The 21,197-nt window shown below is 44.1% G+C and overlaps 1 protein-coding gene across 1 annotated transcript; it reads left to right on the plus strand.

Moving 5' to 3' along the window:
• Positions 1 to 15,377: 15,377 nt before the first annotated feature.
• LOC127693471 (olfactory receptor 11L1) lies at positions 15,378 to 16,349 on the plus strand. Its single transcript, XM_052194327.1, has one exon. It carries the CDS (start codon positions 15,378 to 15,380, stop codon positions 16,347 to 16,349), a length of 972 nt encoding a protein of 323 aa, XP_052050287.1.
• The last annotated feature ends 4,848 nt before the right edge of the window (positions 16,350 to 21,197 follow it).

Raw genomic sequence — 21,197 nt, forward strand, 5'->3', positions numbered from 1 at the left:
ATTCCTGCTAGTGATATGCTTTTCCTGTAATTATTATACATATATAATAATCAATAAGTAATAGCACATCTCTTTAAAGTAGATCTCTGCAGATCCACGAAGATGAACTGTCTTATAGTGATGCTATGTAGACAAATAGATGACTTAAGTTTTAATGATGATCCTATAAGAATGCCTAAAATTATATCTGTGATTATTAAGCTCTCTTATAATGGGACTGCTACTAGGTCCTGTTCTGCAGTGAGAACTCTGCCAGTCTCCCAAGTGTCACAAGTTAATTCCTCTTAGATGGCAACCAGACTTTATCCTACTCAGAGCATATTCCAAGAGGTTATAAAACAATTAACCAAAGATCATAAAAAGGGAACTAATGATTTATTGTAGGTGCTAGGACAGAAGATAAAATATTGACTGGGTTTATCTATACAAAACTTCACTTATAACTTAGTTATGGTTTTAAACTTTCTACAAACCTGTAGAGAAGACAAGTGATAGATGGTACTATCTAGATAATTACTCCTAATTATCTCTGTTGTAAACTTCTATTTCAATGTATGATTTTATTTTTGTGTGAACTTGTGATGAACTTTGTAACATGTGATCATGTATTCTGGAAAATGTATAAGTACTGAAGACAAAAGAGAAAGGACACTACTTCTCTCTTCTCTCCTTTTCACCTCTCTCTCTCTCTCTCTCTCTCTCTCTCTCTCTCTCTCTCTCTCTCTCTCTCTAGTGTGTGCATTCTTTTCCCCTTCTCTCTCTCTCCTGCTCTCTCTGACTTTTTACCTTTTCCCACTTAGAATAATTTTTCCCTTTCTCCACTTAGGATCTTTCTGCTTTTTCCTCTTAGATAGCTTTCATAGGAAACTGTTTACAACTTAGTAATAAACTCATTAACCACTTCTCTAAGTGTCCCGTTTTTCTCCCTGCTGACTCTTGACCAGCAGGCTGAAAGTTAGGGCCCAGCAGTTCCTGCTGAGATAGAACAAAGACCACATTTGCTTAATCCTCTGCTGTTAGGCTACAGGTGTTAATCACCTAAACCAGCAGTCTTTCACCCTCAGAAAGAGCAAGAAATTTTCTAGGACATTTTAACAAGTTAACATCAAATTTTCAGTACAGTTAAAAAGCCCTGAGACCCTCAGACTTCAAAACCATCACCATCAGAGTCCTACTTCCTGCCTCCACAACTACCTTCCCCTGGTCGGGAGGCTCTGGGGATGTTCCAGGGGAGTATGAGACCCCAAAGTGTCCTGGGTAGGGGGCTGGCTACATCCAGATGACTAAGAAGCCTCCAGGAAGGCTGACCCTGACAAACAATAGCAGACAAGCTTGCTAGGAGCGGCCAGGCTGGTGACTCAGGACCTGGCAAGCTCCTCCGAGGTTTGCAGAACTCAACTATGAGGCAAATCTTGGCTTGGGGCTTTGATGGGGTACAGGGGCAAAGTGTTCTTGAGGCCATCTGTCTCAGGGTTAAGTGGATAATTGAAACAGAGTCTTCAGGACTAAATACAGAAAACATTAAAGATGTGACATCAGAGAAGAAAGTGGGGCAAAAGGCTTAGAGGGAGCAGAATAAAGTCTAGCTACAGAACAAGAGTGGGTATTGCTGAGTGGCTTGGGGTGGAGCGTGTCTGTGACCCCTGCTGCATTTCATCTCACATATAAGGATGATGGTGTTAAAGTCATTTTCTCTCTCTAAGGCTTCTCGGTATATTAAGCAGGTACCCCACACTTAGTAGAGGTTTGCCACATAGCAACTGTATGCAGTTGAAGAAAGATAATAGAAACTGGAACACAAACAGAAGGATGAATCAGAAGCTAGCTGCATTAGTACTGAGGGGTTCCCCCAATTTTGTTTACCACTGTACCCCTAACTTTACAGAATGATAGAAGCATATGGCCACTCAACAAATATGAGCAGAAGAAAGAAGAAAGTGGACAAACAGAATCAACACAGGCTATTCCAGGCAGCCTGCACGGAGAGTGCAAGCGGGGCCATGTGGACTCTTCCCCGGGGCACACAAATGTTCTTTCTCTGCGTCCCCATCACTTGCACAGGTTCTGTAGCATGTGTCTGAGCACATGGAGACAGAAAAAGGTATCAGGCAAATGTCTGGATCTGAGCTCTCTGCACTTGGGTCTTATCTGAAGCCAGACTTCTCTACCAAGGACAGCTAAGGAGAAGTGTGAGGGACTGCATGCCTTGAGGCTGGGGCATCAGGATGGGGGAGCTCACTGCTAGCTTTTCAACTGCTGGACTTAAACTATTTTCCCTCCCAGGTTTGTAGTCTAAGGTGAGAGCTGTAGTATTACTCTTTCAAAATGAATTGTAAGATATATACATATATGTATATATGTATATGTGTGTGTGTGGTGTGGTATGTATGTATCTGTGTGTGTGTGTGTGTAGCATGGCACACTTATCATATGTAGGTCAGAGGACAACTTGTAAGAGTACTCATTCCTTCCAGCATGTGTGTTAAGGAGATCAAACTCAGGCTGTCAGGCTTGGCAGACAGTACCTTTACCCACTGGGCCATCTGACTGGCCCCACTGCTCTTAATATTACATGAGATTCACTTACGAGGCAGCATCCAGGTCTGTGGTAAACAGAAATGAGAGGAGCTGCAATACAGGGTGTGGGCATACATGGCTGGCACCCTCTAGCTTTCTAGGGACAGAAGGGACTAATTGAGATGTCTACTTTCTCAGGATCTCTTCTCTCTGGTGGTGTGCTATCTCCCACGCAGCCCATGGGCAGGCTGATTGAGTTTGTCTTTTTCTAAGTTCTCTCTCTCTCTCTCTCTCTCTCTCTCTCTCTCTCTCTCTCTCTCTCTCTCTTTCCCTCCCTCCCTCCTCTCCACTTCTGTTTTGTCTCCTCTGACTTTGTGTTAGTTCACTGACACCTGTACCCCAAATACCTTCCCTCCTTTGGGGCCTTGGTCTGCCTTCCACTGCTTCAGAACATCAGTGGGTTCTTCTTTCCAATGAGAGCCCAAGGCTTCTTAGTTCCGCCTTTGTATCACTAGGGGGAGCCACAGTCCAGTGCGCAACAGCCTGGTGCTCAGTCAGTTTCTTTAGTTTTGGGTGTGTTCCTGAGCAGCGTGTATGCTCTCTGTCTCTCTCTCCCCCACCTCTCTCACTCCGCAGTTCCTCCTCCCTCCCTTCTACTTTCTTCTCACCCTCACCCTCTCCCCCCATTCCCCCCCCCCGCCCCCCAAAACTCAACAGGTTCCCTTCCTTCCTGTTTTATTTTTAGGACATCAGTCTTCATTTAAGCAACTGTACCCCATATTGTTCTCTTAATTTTAAAAATTGTGATAGATGTGCATTACAAAATTTAAAACCTCAAATGTACTTAGCATTTTAATATTTAAAATTCAAAAGGCGTACAGTCTAAAATTTAAGTCTACAGTTCAGTGGCACTGAAGGTATTGATAAATTATTGGTTTTCTCTAGAGCTCTTTCCCTTACCCATGGAAGCTCTGTGCCCACTAGACAGTGAACTTCTCTCTGTCCCCATTCCTTCCCGGGCTCGTGACAACGCTAGCTTACTTTGCTTAAGGGAACTCAGACGATCCTTGTCATTTTGTAGACAAATTAGCTCAGGCCCTCAGCACTCCATCACAAAGTGACCTACTGGAGACTGTGTGTCCCACACTCTGCAAATTAGTCTAAATAATGAGCTCTTTATTACGCTCTATAAAACCTTTCTGCTTTATAGAAACCATGAAAACAAAGTCCTTTCTTATAACACACGTCTTTCCCTCGTGTGTAAGAGTGAAAGTGAAATTGGGAGAAACCTTGGAGGATGTTTGAAGGTGGTCTCCCTAACAAGACTCAGCATTCTCAGAGAAACAAGACAAAATTCAACCCTACAATAGATTACAGAGTATGTAAGGTAAGTTTTATTTTAGAAGTAAAATTGCTTCAATTTTTTTTTTTTTTGAAATTTTGTCAGGAAAACAGATCTCCAATGACTAGGTGATACAAAGTACCAGAGCAAGGAGCTGTACCCCAAATCTCCCCAGCTCCAAGTGGAGGTGACTCCCTACCACTCATCCTCACCCACCCAGTTCACCACTCTGATTTGGGGAAGGAGTCTGGTCTCCTGCTGTGTAGTTCTTACTCCCTCTGGACTCCATAGCTGGGCCAGAAACCTGGTATCTTAAGGTAACATTCACTTTTGTTGGTGAGCAAGTTTGAGACCACCGTCACAGCACCTGCAGATCCCATAATTTTCCTCAGAATTTTTGGTTTTGACACTGAGATAGACCTAGGTTCACACCCAGTGCTCTGCCCACCCCCTTCAGGGCCTCTGGTGAATTATACAAGCCTGCCTGCCTCCTTCCTCTGACCTAAGCTGTTAGGAGGCTTGCTCATGGACATTGTGGATGGACTTGTGGATTCCTGGGACAAACAGCTGTGGTGCCTATCTAACATATCAAAGGGGACCTGGCCTCTGGGCTCTCCCAGCATCCCTCAGTCCCTATTTGTTACAGGGTAGGGCTGGCAGAGCCTGCCCTCCACCCTGAACCCTCCAGCCCCGGTGCTGGGGTGGGGTGGGCTGCCCTCCCCTATATTTTGGTTAGCACCCTTTTGTACCTTTGCCCCCTGGCTGCTGTACCTGGGTTCCCTCTTCCCTCTCTCCGTTCTCCTCCCCATTTCCCCATATCGCCCAGCCCAGCCTGGTAATATTTATTCTGGACTCTTCCCAGATGCCCCTGCCTCTGATTACATCTCCCTTTTATCTACAGTAGACTTTCATTTCCACTGTACCTAGGAGAAGTCATGTTCTTTCCTTTCCTTTTTTTTTTAAATTTTATTTTCTATATTCTTTGTTTACATTCTGAATGCTTTCCCCTTTCTCAGTTCCCCCTCCCCATCGGTCTCTTAAGCCCTCTTCCCTTCAACTATTTCCTAATAACACCCCCTCAACACCCCCCCCACCGCCGCCGCTGACCGTTTCACTGTCCTGGTACTCCCCTACAATGCTGGATCAACTCTTTTCAGAGCCAGGGCCCTCTCTTTCCCTCTTCTTGGGTATCATTTGATATGCTAACTGTGTCTTGAGAATTCAGAGCTTCTGGGCTAATTAATATACACTTATCAGTGATTGTATTCCATGTGTATTCTTTTGTGATTGGGTTACCTCACTTAGGATGATATTTTCCAGTTCCAACCATTTGCCTAAGAATTTCATGAATTCATTGTTTTTAATTGCTGAATAGTATTCCATTGTGTAAATATACCACATTTTCTGTATCTATTCCTCCATTGAGGGACATCTGGGTTCTTTCCAGCTTCTGGCTATTATAAATAAGGCTGCTATGAACATAGTGGAGCATGTGTTCTTATTGCATGCCAGGAATCCTCTGGGTATATGCCTAGGAGAGGTATAGCAGGATCCTCCGGAAGTGTCATGCCCAGGTTTCTGAGGAACCACCAGACTGATTTCCAAAGTGGTTGTACCATCTTGCAATCCCACCAGCAGTGGAGGAGTGTTCCTCTTTCTCCATATCCTCACCAATACTTGCTGTCTCCTGAGTTTTTAACCTTAGCCATTCTGACTGGTGTGAGGTGAAATCTCAGGGTTGTTTTGATTTGCATTTCCCTAATGATTAATGATGTTGAACATTTCTTAAGGTGCTTCTCAGCCATCTGAAGTTCTTCATGTGAAAATTCTTTGTTTAGCTCTGTACCCCACTTTTTAATGGGGTTATTTGGTTCTCTGGGGTCTACCTTCTTGAGTTCTTTGTATATATTAGATATTAGCCCTCTGTTGGATTTAGGGTTGATGAAGATTCTTTCCCAATCTGTTGGTTGACGTTTTGTCCTTTTGACAGTGTCCTTTGCCTTACAGAAACTTTGTAATTTTATGAGGTCCCATTTGTCAATTATTGATCTTAGAGCATAAGCTATTGATGTTCTGTTCAGGAACTTTTCCCCTGTGCCCATGTCCTCAAGGGTCTTCCCCAGTTTCTTTTCTGTTAGTTTCAGTGTGTCAGATTTTATGTGGAGGTCCTTGGTCCACTTTGAGTTGAGCTTAGTACAAGGATATAAGAATGGATCAATTCGCATTCTTCTGCATGCTGACCTCCAATTGAACCAGCACCATTTGTTGAAAAGGCTATCTTTTTTCCAGGATGTTTTCAGCTCCTTTGTCGAAGATCAACTGCATGGTATTGGTACAATGACAGGCAAGTGAACCAATGGAATAGGTTTCCTTTCCTTTTTAATTCTTTTTATTCTTTTCATTTAGATTCTAAACTATATGGTGGCTGCTCCTCCGGATCTGGCTCCACAGTCAGATAACCCACTGGGGAGACAAAAAAGAAGCACAGACCTTTGGGGGAACACATTCAATTGTCTGCACATTCTAATTGTTCTGAAGTTCTCTCTCCTCTACTGTGAATTCAATGTGGGATATTCAAAAGTTAGACTTTATAATTAGGCACCAAGTGGCTCATGAAGACAATAACAAACCACTGCTGATTTCATGATGTGACTGTCTGCAAAGGAAGAGCTGTTGACCCCTCCCCCCCATACTGCTCATTTTTCTTCGATGGCTCTTAGTTTTAACTTAATCAGTGGTTTGATTCATTTGCTTGATTTCAGAGAATGGTTCTAAATCAATGGCAGCACTATTGTCCAAATCATCTCTTGGAATTCTAAGAAACACTAATAAGATTCCAGTGTTTTCGATTGCTCTCCCGGGAAGATGCTGCCGGGTGGAGCCCACACGAGCACGTTCACACTACAGATACACACCGTGATGCAGATTCAGCCCTCACTGCATTCCTTAGAAACAAAGCAAGAAGGTGAAGCCTGAAGATAACTCTCCCAGCAACCAAGATTTCCGACTCGAGGTTTTCCAGGCTGAGTCAGAATAAGAACGGTGTTGGTTGGTACCGGTTCTGAGGCAGGCGGGCTTTTAGGGAAGAATCCGACTTTTAGAATAACTTCCACCTCTGTCCTCAGACTGGCAAAGCTGCACTAAGATTTGGTCAACAGTGTGCATCCAATTAGTGCAAATAAGTAAATAATAAATAAATAAATACCTCTTGTCTATGAGATCATAGAATTGCATTCTAGAAATCGCATGGCTGCATCTCCTGCCTGTCAAATCATTTTTGCTCGTGTGGTACCTCAGTATAGCTGTCTTCTGAACAACCAAAATCCTGAGCTGTAGGATATCCTTCCCTTTAAGCCTACATGTATGCATCTAACATCTCCAGCTGCTAACAACATTCATGAATATGTGTATAGCTCTGTGTGGTGACATGCAACTTTAATCCCAACAATTGGGAGTCAGATACAAGCAGATCTCTGTGGGTTTGAGGCCAGCCTGGTCTACATAGGAAGTTCCAAGTTAGCCTGGGATACATATTTAGAGTGTCAAATGTGTATTATAAATGTGCAGTAAGTTAGCAAATTAACTGTTCTTGTAAATGCATTTAATTCAATTCCCCTTTCCTTTCCTTTTTTTTTTGGGGGGGGGGCGGGGGAGATGTAGTGGGGATTGAGGCTAGACAGGGTTTCTCTGTTTAACAGCCCTGGCTGTCCTGTCCTGAAACTCACTTTGTAGACCAGGTTAACATCGAACTCACCGAAGTCTGTATGCCTCTGTCTGCCTAGTGCTGGGATTAAAGACACGTCCCCTGCCATCTTCTCTTCCACCTCCACCAGGCTTCAATACCTCTCTCTAAGCGATCTGTTTATCTCTTTTTCTGCATCAGATGAAACACCTCTTCTTCCTTTCCTTTTCATGTAGTTATAAAGCCTCAGACCATTCTCTCATAAACTAATAATCTAGAAGCTTCCAGCGTGCAGACTTAAGAAGTTAAATACAGCAGCAGGAGAGACATGGTGCCCCCAGCTTCGTGCATGACACCCTGAGCTACAGCAATGCCTTCACGCTCAGTGTTTCCTGACTAGATCAGACATGACTCTCCCACTTCCTGCATTTAGAGAGGGGAGAAAAAGTCACATTTACAAATATGGCCTCTCTCTGCCAGTACCTGACAAATACAGAGGTGGGTGCTCTCAGACAACCATTGGACTGAGCACAGGTTCCCTGATGGAGGATCTAGAGGAAAGACCCAAGGAGGCAAAGGAGCTTGCAGCCCTATAGGAGGAACAACAATATGAACCAACCAGTACCCCTAGAGCTCCCAGGGACTAAACCACCAACCAAAGAATACACATGGAGTGATCCATGGCTCCAGCTGCATATGTAGCAGAGGATGGCCTTGTTGGACATCAAAGGGAGGAGAGGCCCTTGGTCCTGAGAAGGCTCCATGCCCAAGTATAGGGGACTGCCAGGACAGTGAAGCGGGAGTGGGTAGGTAGGTAGTAGGTAGGTGAGCAGGGGGAGGGGGGGAGGGGGGAAGGGATGGAGTAACCAGGAAAGAGGGTAACATTTTAAACATAAAGAAAATATCTAATATATATATATATATATATATATATATATATATATATATATATATATATATATATATATATATTCAAATGGAAGTTCCCAAGTGTTGAGTGGAGAATAAGACTCACTCTATCCCACAGACATTGTGCAGGCCTTGGGCTGCAATCACAGGCCTGTTCCTTTCTGCTAGATATACTATTTATAACATAAAAACAATAAAACAACCTAATACGGCCTCTGTATTCTGGATGGAGCTGTGGCACTGTAGGGCATTTACATGTATATGAGAGAGTTAACTTTTCAGAATTGTGATAAAATGACTGAGATTATTACCTTATTAAGGAAATGTTTATTTTGGCTCACGGTTTCAAAGGCCATGCTCATTGGTACTGTTGTTTTGGATCTGTGATGGTAAAACAGACTAGAGGAACCCCAGGGCAGTAGGACAGTAATTATGCATTGTTAGATCAAGGTTTATAATGTTAATAAAACTTGTTGCAACTACTATTTTTAATGTGCATCTTCCTTTCACATGACCTTAAGGTTTGGGGACCAGGATGACTTAATTCTCTTCTGACTAACAGCTTATGGTGTTTGTTTTTTACATTGTGAATTGAACTTGTGCTCTCTCTCTCTCTCTCTCTCTCTCTCTCTCTCTCTCTGTCTGTCTCTCTCTCTCTCTCTCTCTCTCTGTGTGTGTGTGTGTGTGTATGTGTGTTTCTCTGCACATGCATGTGCTGTGGTTGCCAGGTGGGGATACCTTGTGGGAATTAGTTCTCTCCTTTAATACCATGGGACACGGGGATTGAATTCAGGTCATCAGTAAGTCCCTGCTGAGCTATTTCACCAGACTTCATGGCTCCCCAACCCCACTCAAAACCATCCACTTCCTTCTAAGAGGTGACATGTGACCATCTAATCTCTCCTTCTTGCCCCAGGAAAGAGAAGCCCTGTGGTGACCTGGCCCTCAGCGCTTTGACACCCTCTCGTCCTGTCACACCTCTGCTTGGGGGAGGGGGGTGATGTCTGAGTGCTCTAACTACACACTGTCTCTTTGTCTGCCTCTGGCTCAGGGCTGGACTGTGACTTTGTAAACCCCAGGACCCTCCTGTCTCTGCTTCTCCAGCTGCTGGTGACCAGAACAGAAGCTCTATTGGTTTGTTTCTGCAGCTGACAGGAAAACGGAGTACATGTCGCTGGCTTTGCTGGTTTCTTCACATTACTCTCTGCCAGGACGCAGATCTTAGGCCTGGATGGCATCAGACACAAGGAGCTCCCCCCACAGTGTGAACAATACACAAGCCCTAACCATATCTAGACCAGTCACACTAATATCTACAATGCCATGGCACTAAACAATTACAAGATTTCAGCATGTTAGGGTTTTTCCTTTAAAAAAAAAAAAGACCCCCCTAGGGTAAACATTAACTGAAAGTGATCACAAAAGAACCAAGGTGGATGTTATATTATAATCTAACTGGCAACATCATCTGTGGAACACAGGTGCTTGGCTTTGGAGCACAGAACTATGGGGTTTTCAAAAAAATGTAGATTTGTCTGCATTTTACTTCCTTCTCTGAATTTTATGAAGGTTATACACACAGATCAAACTGTTTCGAAAATACTCATTTTATGAAGCATAAATCAATTAGAAAGGCAGCCCATACCACCACATAATAAGTAAGAAAGGCAGTCTATACCACCACAGGGTGCTGATGGACCTAATGTCTGAAAAAGCCCAAAGCAATCATAATTGTCAAATGTATTCTCATTGGTTGAATGAATGAATGGTTTTAAATCTTCAGAAGAAGCTCGGGATGGCATGTGCCTATCATCTCATCTCTAGGGAGGTGGAAACAGGAGGAGAAGCAGTTCAGGGTCAGCCTCAGAACTTGTCTCAATAGAACCTCTTAATATTTTCTTTTAAATTAAAATAGATGCATTTAATTTAACTAGAAATATTGGTATTTGTAATGATACAGTTCTTCATCCAGTCGGTTTTTATTTCAAGTCCTGCTAGATTACAGATGATACTGATGAGTTTAAGAGCATCCCTTTTCCGATTCCTCTTCCAACACGTCAATGGGTATCACCTCCCACGCCAAGTCCTTCCTACTACATTAGCCTAGTTAAACTGAGCATTCACAGATATTTCTGGCACAGATCTGTTTAACTGATGAGCTAATTCATTTGTAGTTGTACAAATATTTAACTTCATTTGCAATTATAGTGGAACAGTGAGATACCACTCAACAGAATGCAGAAGTTACACCAGCTTCAGAAAGTTCATCACAATCATACCACCACTGGGCTTAAATGAAGCACCTTTTTGGTTGACATAAGTCTTAGATCAGAATTAGTGGGATCTACCTTAATTTCAAAATTCAAAAAAGTTCCTTCCCAAGAGAATACAACAGTGGCATCTTTCCCTTGAGCTCTGTCATTGAGGGCTCCTGGGCAGAGCTGGGTCTTAGCAGGAAATTCTTATTGTTTATCCTCTTGATTGGGAAATTATGCAAGACTGTCTTGGGAACAAGGGTCTCAGAAGGGCCGTGTCTCCAGGAAACCCAGGTCTATTGAAAGGAGAAGTCTGGTTCCCTCAGCATCCAACAGCAGCAGGAGATGGCAGATCCCAGATCTCACCATAGAAGCCCAGCACTCATCCGGGCAAGAGGAAGCTTGGCCCTTAGGTCTCTGGGCTCTGCTCAGAGGGGCAGGTATCAGGAAGCAGCATGGGCATGGAGGTGAAATTGCCTTCTGGAGATAACATGGTATGTGTCTGTTCAGTGCACATACTTACTATTATTTGGGGCAGGGAGGTTGAATGTTAGATGTAAATGTTACACTGACTCCAGTGTGTATTCCTTATGACCATGGCAGTTGCAAGCCCAGATGCATGCTGTTTATGTGAAAGAACAGATCATCGTGCTGAACTGACCAGAGAATTAAAGCATAATATGTAGGACTGCAAGGACCAGTAACATTCTGATTGAGTTGACTTTATATAAAGGGGAGCTGCACCTAACTGAGCTGAGGTTACACTGTTTGCCCCAGGGCTTCAGAACACTGCACTGCGGAAGGCAGAAGTGTTTCTCTAGCTCAGTGTGAATCAAGTCCATTTGGAAGCTGTCACCTTTCAGAAGACCTGTATTTTGATAGGTGATGAGCAGATTGTATGAGAAGAATGCTGTGAGCTCGGGTGTGTGTGTGTGTGTGTGTGTGTGTGCGTGTGTGTGTGTTGTGGAGGGACTTCAGTGAATGGAACCCAAGCTGACCTTCCAGCAGCCTCAGCATATCTTAGTGCGATGTCACTATGATCTCATTAGCCTGCTCATTAGGAGAACCATTTCTCCTTCACTCTGAATTATTCTTTTAAAGTGTGTTTACTGTTCATTTTAATGAGCCCGGTAGTGACACACTTCCAGAAAGCAAGAGGAAGCTAAGGTAAGAAAGGATCATTTTTTTTTTTAGAGATGACATGGTTGATTCACCAAGAGAATTTGTAGGTATAGACATGACTCAACAGTACTACAGTCACATCCCCTGCTTGAGAACACTGCCATCTGTGTGTGGATTGAAGGTCTGTTGGTTCATACACAGGCAATACCAGGGAGAACTCTCCTGATAACAGATGTGAAGATGTAAAGATAGTAAAAAATGCAGGGCCATGTGAATGTGGTGCTTCCAGTGAGTGACCCAAACATGTAAGGGGAAAACAGAACCAACAGAGCATAAACTGTGTCAGAGTGAAGAACCAATGTAGCCAATTAGCAGTAGAGCCCGTGCCCAGGGGTGACTAAGCTGACTGAAGGCCAAGTCCTCTTCACCCTCTCTGTGTGTTCTGCTGGTGGTTCAAATTTTTAGCTCAGTTACCTTTCGGGGTACTGTGGATTGGACATGAGAACTACAAAAGACAGCATCGCAAAGATATAGGAGAGAGGGGGTAGCAATTTGTTTACAGGGCAAGCAATGTAGGACAGAGAGTAGAGGGGAATTAGGAATATTTGCATCTGGAGTTAGCTGATATAACAACAACAACAAAAAAAAATGCTACCGAGTCAGATATACAATATCACAAATCCTGCCCTGAATAAGAAGGCAGAGGGAGGTGAGGTATCTTCAGTGAGGAAGACAGTGAGCCCTGAGGGAGACATGTGTGCTGCCAAAGGTACTCAGGAGAGTCAGTTTATGTGGAAGCTCAGATGCTAACACTGATGAGACTAGCGTGTGTTCCCAACACAGCAATTGTCCAAACAAAGCCCATGGTCAGCCTCATGTATGAGCCTGAGAGTCAAGAGCCAAGGGGATTTAGAGGCAAGAGGAGGGAGCTCTGGCTTCTATCCCTAGAACCACACCTGAGTAAATAGTTGAAGGTTGAAGGCAGCAGAAGGATTAGAGGCCTGGGAGGCACCCTGACCTAATGCAGACGCTGGTCTGGAGCCTGTGAGGATGGTCAGAAAGAGGGGGAGGTCAGTGAGCAGCAAGGTGGTAGTGGCAGAAGAGGAGGATTGGGAATGAGGGCAGTTTGGGGAAGGTCAAGAGGGGCATGGCAGGGCTCATGAGGAGCAGGGATGACAGAAAAGCCCTGACTGCAGTGGATAAGGGTCCAGCTAGAGAAGGCCACGCCCTCCAGGGAGGCATCTGGGGAAATGAGTTTACATAAGAAGTCTTTGGAAAACATTAGCTTCAAGGCCCTTCTTTGCTGTGTTGCCCTTTTGGAAAGGGGGGACAAACAGTGGCTCTTTGGTCAATAAGAAGAAATACAGCAGAGAGGCGGCCAGCACTGAATCCTTGGAGGACAGAGGGAGGGCTGCCTGACATTTCAGCGTCTCAGAGACTGCTGAGGTGAGCAGGGGAGGAGGGAGAAACAAGGGGCAGGCGCTCTGTAGACCAGGGGCACAGGGTTTCTGGTTGTGAATTTTAAAGACGTATTTTATTGCTAATTATGTGTATATTCTCTCTTCTCTCTCTCTCTCTCTCTCTCTCTCTCTCTCTCTCTCTCTCTCTCTCTCTCTTTCTCTCTCTCTCTCTGTGTGTGTGTGTCTGTGTGTGTGTGTGTGTCTGTGTAGAGGTGCCTGCAGAAGCCAAAAAAAAAACCAAAGCACCCTGGAGCTGAAGTTAAAGGCAATTGTGAGTTGTTTGACTTGATGCTGGGAACTAAAGTCCAGTCTTCTGCATAAGCATTATACACTCTTAGCTGACCAGCCATCTCTTGGGCCCCTCCTCCTTTACAGATTTTAAGATGGCAAATGATTTTTGTTGGTTCCCACCGCTTTAACAGTTTTGCTGGATCCCACTCCATTAGAGGCACAGAGATCAGGTTTGGCAGGTGGGTGTGGACTTTTTGCTGTGTTTGACAAAGAATTAAATAAAAGTGCAAGGCATCTGTCATGTTGGATACAGAAGAAGGGTCAAAGTGGGGAGTGTGTTTCCTAATGGCTAAGAAGGGCCTTTGTGGGAGTGAGAATTAAATTAACTGACCACTAAGCTACACGCACATACACACACATACACACACACACACACACAGACATATACTCATATGTGCTCACACATACGCACAGTCATACATGCATACATACATACATACACTCACTCATGCTCACACATATACACATACATACATACACTCACACATATATACAATCATACATGCTTACCACATGCTCACACATATACATACATGCACATGCTCAGACACATACACATGCACATATACTCATACTCTACATACATACACACATTCACACATGCTCACCATGTGCTCACACATATACATACATACATACACACATGCTCACACATACACACACACATACACGCACATGCTCACATATATACATATGCATACATACTCATATTTACACATACACACACAGGCTCACACACAGTAGACTTTCAGTAAAATGTTATTTAAGGAAGAATGAACAGACTTTCCCGGGACCTCAGAGAGTGCATTCTCTCTCCCTTTTCTTCCACATGGTTTTAATCAAATTTTGTTGTTTCTGAGATTTTTCCCCCCAGTGTTATTGATGTCAAGCACTAATGTGTACATTTAAGGGTAGGAAATTTTATTTTTGATTTGTTGCTATAAAGCAGAGCTCCCACTCTGCCTACCTCACCCATCACCTCAGGCCATTGCAGTGGCGTCCTTCTGTCTGTCCTTCTGTCCTTCTGTGTGCGTGTGCTAGTATGTATGTCTCTTTCCCTTATGTCTTTGGATCTGAGACTTCAGTATTTCACAAACTCCAAAGAAACTGAACTTGATAAATCTCTTTCCAGGATTTAATATCGGCGTTTGGCTTGTTACTTTAAACGTGGTTTGTAAACGTTGGGTGTGGTGGCAGGCACGAGTGATCTTGGCACATGACTGGTTGAGGCAGGCAGACCGTGAATTTCAGTCCAACCTGGATATCTAGTGAGACTCTGTGCCCCCACACTCAAAGCAACAACAACAAACAAAATGCGTTTGTGCAAAGGAAAGCTGGAATTAACACATCTGTCCCTCTGAAAACCTGCACGCAATTTGATTGCCAGTTTGACACTTAGATCACCAAACAGACAAGTCTGTGGGCGTGTCTGGGAGAGAGTTTCTAGATAAGGTCAACTGAGCTGAGAAGACTCCCTGACTGACAGAACTTGGATAAGTGAAAAGGAGAAAGCAGAGCAGTGAGCCCCCTCCACCGCCCCAGACTGTGGAGACAATGGCACCTCCCGCTCCTACAGCCACACCCTCCCCACCAAGATAAACTACACACCAACTGTGAGCCAAAACAAACCCTTCCTCCTAGAAGTTGCATTTTGTCAGACAATTACCCAACACTCTATACAATAGTTTCAAACTACCAGAGGGTTGACCCCTGAAGCCCAAACATCAAACGTTGCAAACGTCTTATGTCTTATGCCTTGTACATACTGTTTTTCAAAATGTGTTCTGCCTTCACAGAAAATGGAGCCCCAAAACCTATCCAAGGTCACTGAGTTTCAGCTCTTAGGATTCCAGAACCTTCTTGAGTGGCAGTCCCTCCTCTTTGCCGTTTTCCTGTGCTTCTATCTCCTCACCATCACAGGCAACATGGTGATCATTGCTGTGGTGAGTGAGGATCCGCGCCTGCGCGCTCCCATGTACACGTTCCTCCAACATCTGTCCTTCCTGGAGATCTGGTACACGTCCACCACGGTGCCCCTGCTGCTGTCCAACCTGGCCTCCTGGGGCCACATGCTGTCCTTCCCCGCCTGCATGGCCCAGCTGTACTTCTTTGTGTTTTTCGGTGCCACCGAGTGTTTCCTCCTTGCTGCGATGGCTTATGACCGGTACCTGGCCATCTGCCATCCGCTGCACTACTCTCTTCTCATGAGCCCTGACACCTGCGCTGCTCTGGTAACAGTCTCCTGGGTGACAGGGGTGGGCACGGGCTTCCTGCCTTCCCTCCTGATTTCTAAGTTGGACTTCTGTGGGCCCAACCGCATCAACCATTTCTTCTGCGACCTCCCTCCGTTGATCCAGCTGTCCTGTTCTAGCGTCTATGTGACAGAAATGGCCATCTTTGTCCTGTCCATCGCTGTGCTATGCATCTGTTTCCTCTTAACCCTAGTGTCCTACATTTTCATAGTGTCCTCCATTCTGAGAATCCCTTCCAATTCCAGCAGGATGAAGACGTTTTCTACGTGTGGTTCTCACCTGGCCGTGGTCACCATCTACTACGGGACCATGATCTCCATGTATGTGCGCCCAAATGCACATCTGTCACCGGAACTCAACAAGGTCATTTCTGTCTTCTACACTGTGGTCACTCCACTGCTGAACCCAGTTATCTACAGCCTGAGGAACAAAGACTTCAAAGAGGCCCTTAGAAAAATTGTGAGAACGAAGTGTGGTGTCTACAGAGCCAGAGTGAAAGGAAGTGTCATCACTAAGTAGGGACTCTGCACACACAGTGCTTCAGGTACTAGGAATTGTTTCTCCCCAGGGAGCTTGGGCACAGAAGTTTCTCTAAATCACAGTTAGACTGGCCTTTTAGACCCAAAGCCTGATGCTATTCAATAGCTGTACAAAGAATGAATGGAAAAAGATAAAACTTTGAAATATAAGAAAGAATAAATGCTTCTGCAGTCCCAAGCATTTCTTCTTTTATAATCTAGAATTTTAAGGTGTTTTAGTTAGGGACTTTCTAGAAAAAGAAAAAGAAAAAGAAAAAGAAAGAAAGAAAGAAAGAAAGAAAGAAAGAAAGAAAGAAAGAAGGAAGGAAGGAAGGAAGGAAGGAAGGAAGGAAGGAAGGAAGGAAGGAAAGAAAGAAAGAAAGAAAGAAAGAAAGAAAGAAAGAAAGAAAGAAAGAAAGAAAGAAAGAAAGAAAGAAAGAAAGAAAGAAAGAAAAAAGACAGGGAGGAAAACAAAAGATCCAGAATCTTTATGTCTTGGGATTTGTCTTAGGCAGGGTTTCTATTCCTGCACAAGCATCATGACCAAGAAGCAAGTTGGGGAGGAAAGGGTTTATTGAGCTTACACTTCCACATTGCAGTTCATCACTAAAGGAAGTCAGGACTGGAACTCAAGCAGGCCAGGAAGCAGGAGCTGATGCAGAGGCCATGGAGGGATATTTCTTACTGACTTGCTTCCCCTGGCTTGCTCAGCCTGCTCTCTTATAGAACCCAAGAGCACCAGCCCAAAGGTGGTACCACCCACAAGGGGCCCTCCCCCTTGATCACTAATTGAGAAAATGTCCCACAGCTGGATCTCATGGAGGCACTTCCCCAACTGAAGCTCCTTTCTCTGTGATAACTCCAGCCTGTGTCAAGTTGACACACAAAACTAGCCAGTACAGGATTCAAGGTTTCACTTACTGTCCTATTTGCTGGCTGCCTATCTTCCTTCTTCCTTCCTTCCTTCCTTCCCTCCTTCCTTCCTTCCTCCTTCCTTCCTTCTTCCTTCCTTCCTTCTTTCTTTGTTTGCTTTTCTTCCTTTCCTTTCTCCTCCTTCCCCTCCTTCTTCCTTTCTTCTTCCTTGTCTCCCTTTTCTTCTTGTTTTGTTTTTTTTGAGACAGGGCTGTCTCTGTAGCCCTGGCTGTCCTGAAGTTCCCTCTGTAGACCAGACTAGCCTGGAACTCAGAGATCCACCTGTGTCTGCCTCCTGAGGAGTGCACCAGCATTGCCCAGCAATTTATTTATTTATATATTTTTAAATTTTAATTAAATTAATTAATTAATCTAGAGAAAGTCTGTATGTAGCCTTGGCTAGCCTGTAACTCAGTAGGTAGACAAGGATTGCCTTGAACTCAAAGAGTTCTATCTGCCCCTGTCTCCTGAGTGCTGGGATTAAAGGTCTAAGCTATTTTCTTATTTCAGATGATATTTAGGTCTGGGCTAGCCTTTTCCACTAATCTATTCATTAGGCCTGCAGATATTTTTGTTACCTTGGCCTGTACCAGGTCAGTCAGCGCTACAGTCTGACAGGGTACAACAGCAAGCCAGGGAAGAAAGACTTTCATTAATGGATGCTCTGGTCTAGAAGGGAAGAGAAGCATAGGGGTGGGGACAAAGCAACTTCTAGAGGTGACCACAGTCAGACAGGCTGGGACTGAGACTTGGAAAAGGAATCGGCCCATGAGCTGAGCACAGCTGATCACAGGGGCTTCAGCCTCCGCTTCTGGCTGAGAAGACTGAGCGGAGCAGCCAGATGGAGGACAGACACTGAGGGCAGAAGGGACATCGAGGCTCCTGGCAAGTGCAGAGGAGAGTTTGGTGAGGAGCAGAGATGGATGATGGTACAGGTTAAAGACCCCACAGAATTTTCAAATTCTGTGTAAATGATCACCAAAGGGTAGTGTATAGACAATTGAATGAGAAACTCTACATTTAAAAAAATCCCAGTGACGTGTAGAAAACAAGACAACGACCACCGCAATCTGCCACAGGAAGTGTGCTGGTGGAGAACGTGAACCAGAGAGCTGAGTGGGGAAACGGTCACAGAGGAGCTTCAGTGTGTGAGGCCTGAAGGGAAGGGAAGCCTGTGCGCATCCACGGTGGGGGTGGCAGGGTGGGAGGGGATTCCTGCTAAAGGCAAAGAGGCTGTCGGCAGGCAAGGCAAGGATGGCCAAGTTTCCATTAAGCATCTCTGAACAGACCCTTTGCAGGTGGTGGCCTCATTATGGGAGGGTGACTGTGGAGAAGGGGAGTGGCTGGGGAGAAACCAAAGCCAGGGTGTAGGTGTGCATACAGCTGTCCGAGAAATGTGCTCTTGAAAGGTGAGGGGGAAACATCTTACTGGAGGGACAGTTGTATTTTTGTAAACCATAAGGTTTTAAGCACCTGGGTGAATTGAAACAGTTGTGAAGATCAATTAGTATATTAAAAATATAAATGATTACTGGAGTACCAACCAGAGCCCAAGATATGGCGGGAAGGAACTATGAGCAAATGTGGATGCAGCAACACACCAGAAGTACATATTTACTAGAGGAATTGGGGGGAAGGGGCACTTATTTCAATACCATTTTGTGGAGATGATGATTTGTCTGGAAAGAGATCAGTAAAAAGTAGTAGTCTGAATTTGAAGAACATGGTGACATCAGGTAAGAGGAAGGGACCAGTAGATGATTACTTAATACTCCTGAGGGTAGAGGGAGCGATGTTGAAAGACAAAATCAGCTGAGTGAAAATGGTTTCCAAGGGCCTGGGGTTGGAGGAGGATATTCTAAAAGCACTAAGCAGCATGGGATATAATCTGCAGCAGTGGTGGAGGGCTCAGGCTTCTGCTAGGCAGAGCAGGAGTGTAGGATCCTGAAGTAAGGCCGCTGAGCACGGAGCCTCATCCCCGGCAGGCTCTGGGCTACTGGAACCTTCCAACAGCGGCTCTCTAAGGAGGCTTCCCACACAAGGAGAATACCAGTGCCCCGATTTACAGAGACGGACTTCAAGTGTCCTGAAATTTAGTACAAACCTTGGTTCCTTTCATCATACAACTGGGTTATCAGGTTAAATTAGGCAATATCATGCTTTAAATCTTTTTAAGATTATTTTATGTGTATGAATATTTGGGCTGTGTATACGTATGTGTGCCACATGGGAGCCTGGTACCCATGGAGGTCAGAAGAGGACATCAGATCCCCTTATAACTGGAGTAGTAGATGGTTGTGAACCGCCATGTAAATACTGGGAACCGAACCTAATCCCTCTGTAAGAACAGCAAGCGTTAAGTACTTAGACATCTCTCCAGCACTCCATTGCCACATTTTAAAAATAATATTTGCTTTCATTCTACATGTATTGTCCTCTTTTGGATGTTGTGTTTTTTTTTGAAACAGTGATTCACTATGCTGTCTTGGCTGGAACAAAACCAGGCCGGTCTTGAACTCACAGAGATCTGCCTTCCTCTGTCTCTGAGTGCTGAAATTACAGGGGTGCCTTGTATTTATTATCTTTTTAAAGGACTGATTTCAGAAATCTGAAAGTTTTTTGGTCAAGGAAATGTTGGGGGAAGCCAGGCAATGGTGGTACAACCTTTACTCCTAGCACTCAGGAGGCAGAGATCAGCCTGGTCTCCCGAAAAGCCAGGGCTTCACAGAAAAATTGTCTCAAGAGAGAAGCATTGGGGGGACTAGTTTAGAACCTTGAACAAAGCCCATTTACTACTATGAAGAACTCATGTGTACCCCAAAATGCATCTGTTGTCTAAACTAAACCATGGAAACCATCGATTGTGTTATAAAATAAACATTTGTTACTATGGGATTGTCCATGAGGTTTGGTTAATACTCTATCTTACCAATTGTTAAATGATGAATGGGGAAATAGGCTTTGAACTGCCAATAAATCAACCTTTCTATTTTTCATGAAAACCACAGAAAACAAACCTGATCAACACCATTTCACTACTTATTGATTTTTATAGACAAGATCATATATTGTATTTCAAAGTCTGGACCTTACCATGCTGGCCTTAAACTTAATCAATTCTGCCCCCCGTCTCCAGGGCACTGGTATTATATATGTGAGTCACTTACACTGACTGTCTAACTATTCTATGAAGATGTCAACCTGAAGGTGGGAATCAGCCTTTTCTATGGTTAAAAGAAAACACCATAAACAGGATTGAAGATCCAGAAATGAACCCACACACCTATGGCCACTTGATCCTCGACAAAGAGGCTGAAAACATCCAATGGAAAAAAGATAGCCTTTTCAACAAATGGTGCTGGTTCAACTGGAGGTCAGCATGCAGAAGAATGTGAATTGATCCATCCTTGTCTCCTCGTACTAAGCTCAAATCCAAATGGATCAAGGACCTCCACATAAAGCCAGACACTCTGAAGCTAATAGAAAAGAAACTGGGGAAGACCCTTGAGGACATTGGTACAGGGAGAAAGTTTCTGAACAGAACACCAATTGTGTATGCTCTAAGAGCAAGAATTGACAAATGGGACCTCATAAAATTACAAAGTTTCTGTAAGGCAAAGGACACCATCAAGAGGACAAATCGGCAACCAACAAATTGGGAAAAGATCTTCACCAATCCTACATCAGATAGAGGGCTAATATCCAATATATATAAAGAACTCAAGAAGTTAGACTCCAGAAATCTGAACAACCCTATTAAAAAATGGGGTACAGAGTTAAACAAAGAATTCTCACCTGAAGAACTTCGGATGGCGGAGAAGCATCTTAAAAAATGCTCAACTTCATTAGTCATTAGAGAAATGCAAATCAAAACAACCCTAAGATTTCATCTTATACCAGTCAGAATGGCTAAGATTAAAAATTCAGGAGACAGCAA

Source organism: Apodemus sylvaticus, chromosome 10 (genome assembly GCF_947179515.1).
Source record: "Apodemus sylvaticus chromosome 10, mApoSyl1.1, whole genome shotgun sequence".
NCBI classification, from domain to species: domain Eukaryota; kingdom Metazoa; phylum Chordata; class Mammalia; order Rodentia; family Muridae; genus Apodemus; species Apodemus sylvaticus.

Bases quoted from the DNA above. Each gene is read 5' to 3' on its own strand.
- LOC127693471 (XM_052194327.1), top strand. From the start codon at position 15,378: ATGGAGCCCCAAAACCTATCCAAGGTCACTGAGTTTCAGCTCTTAGGA.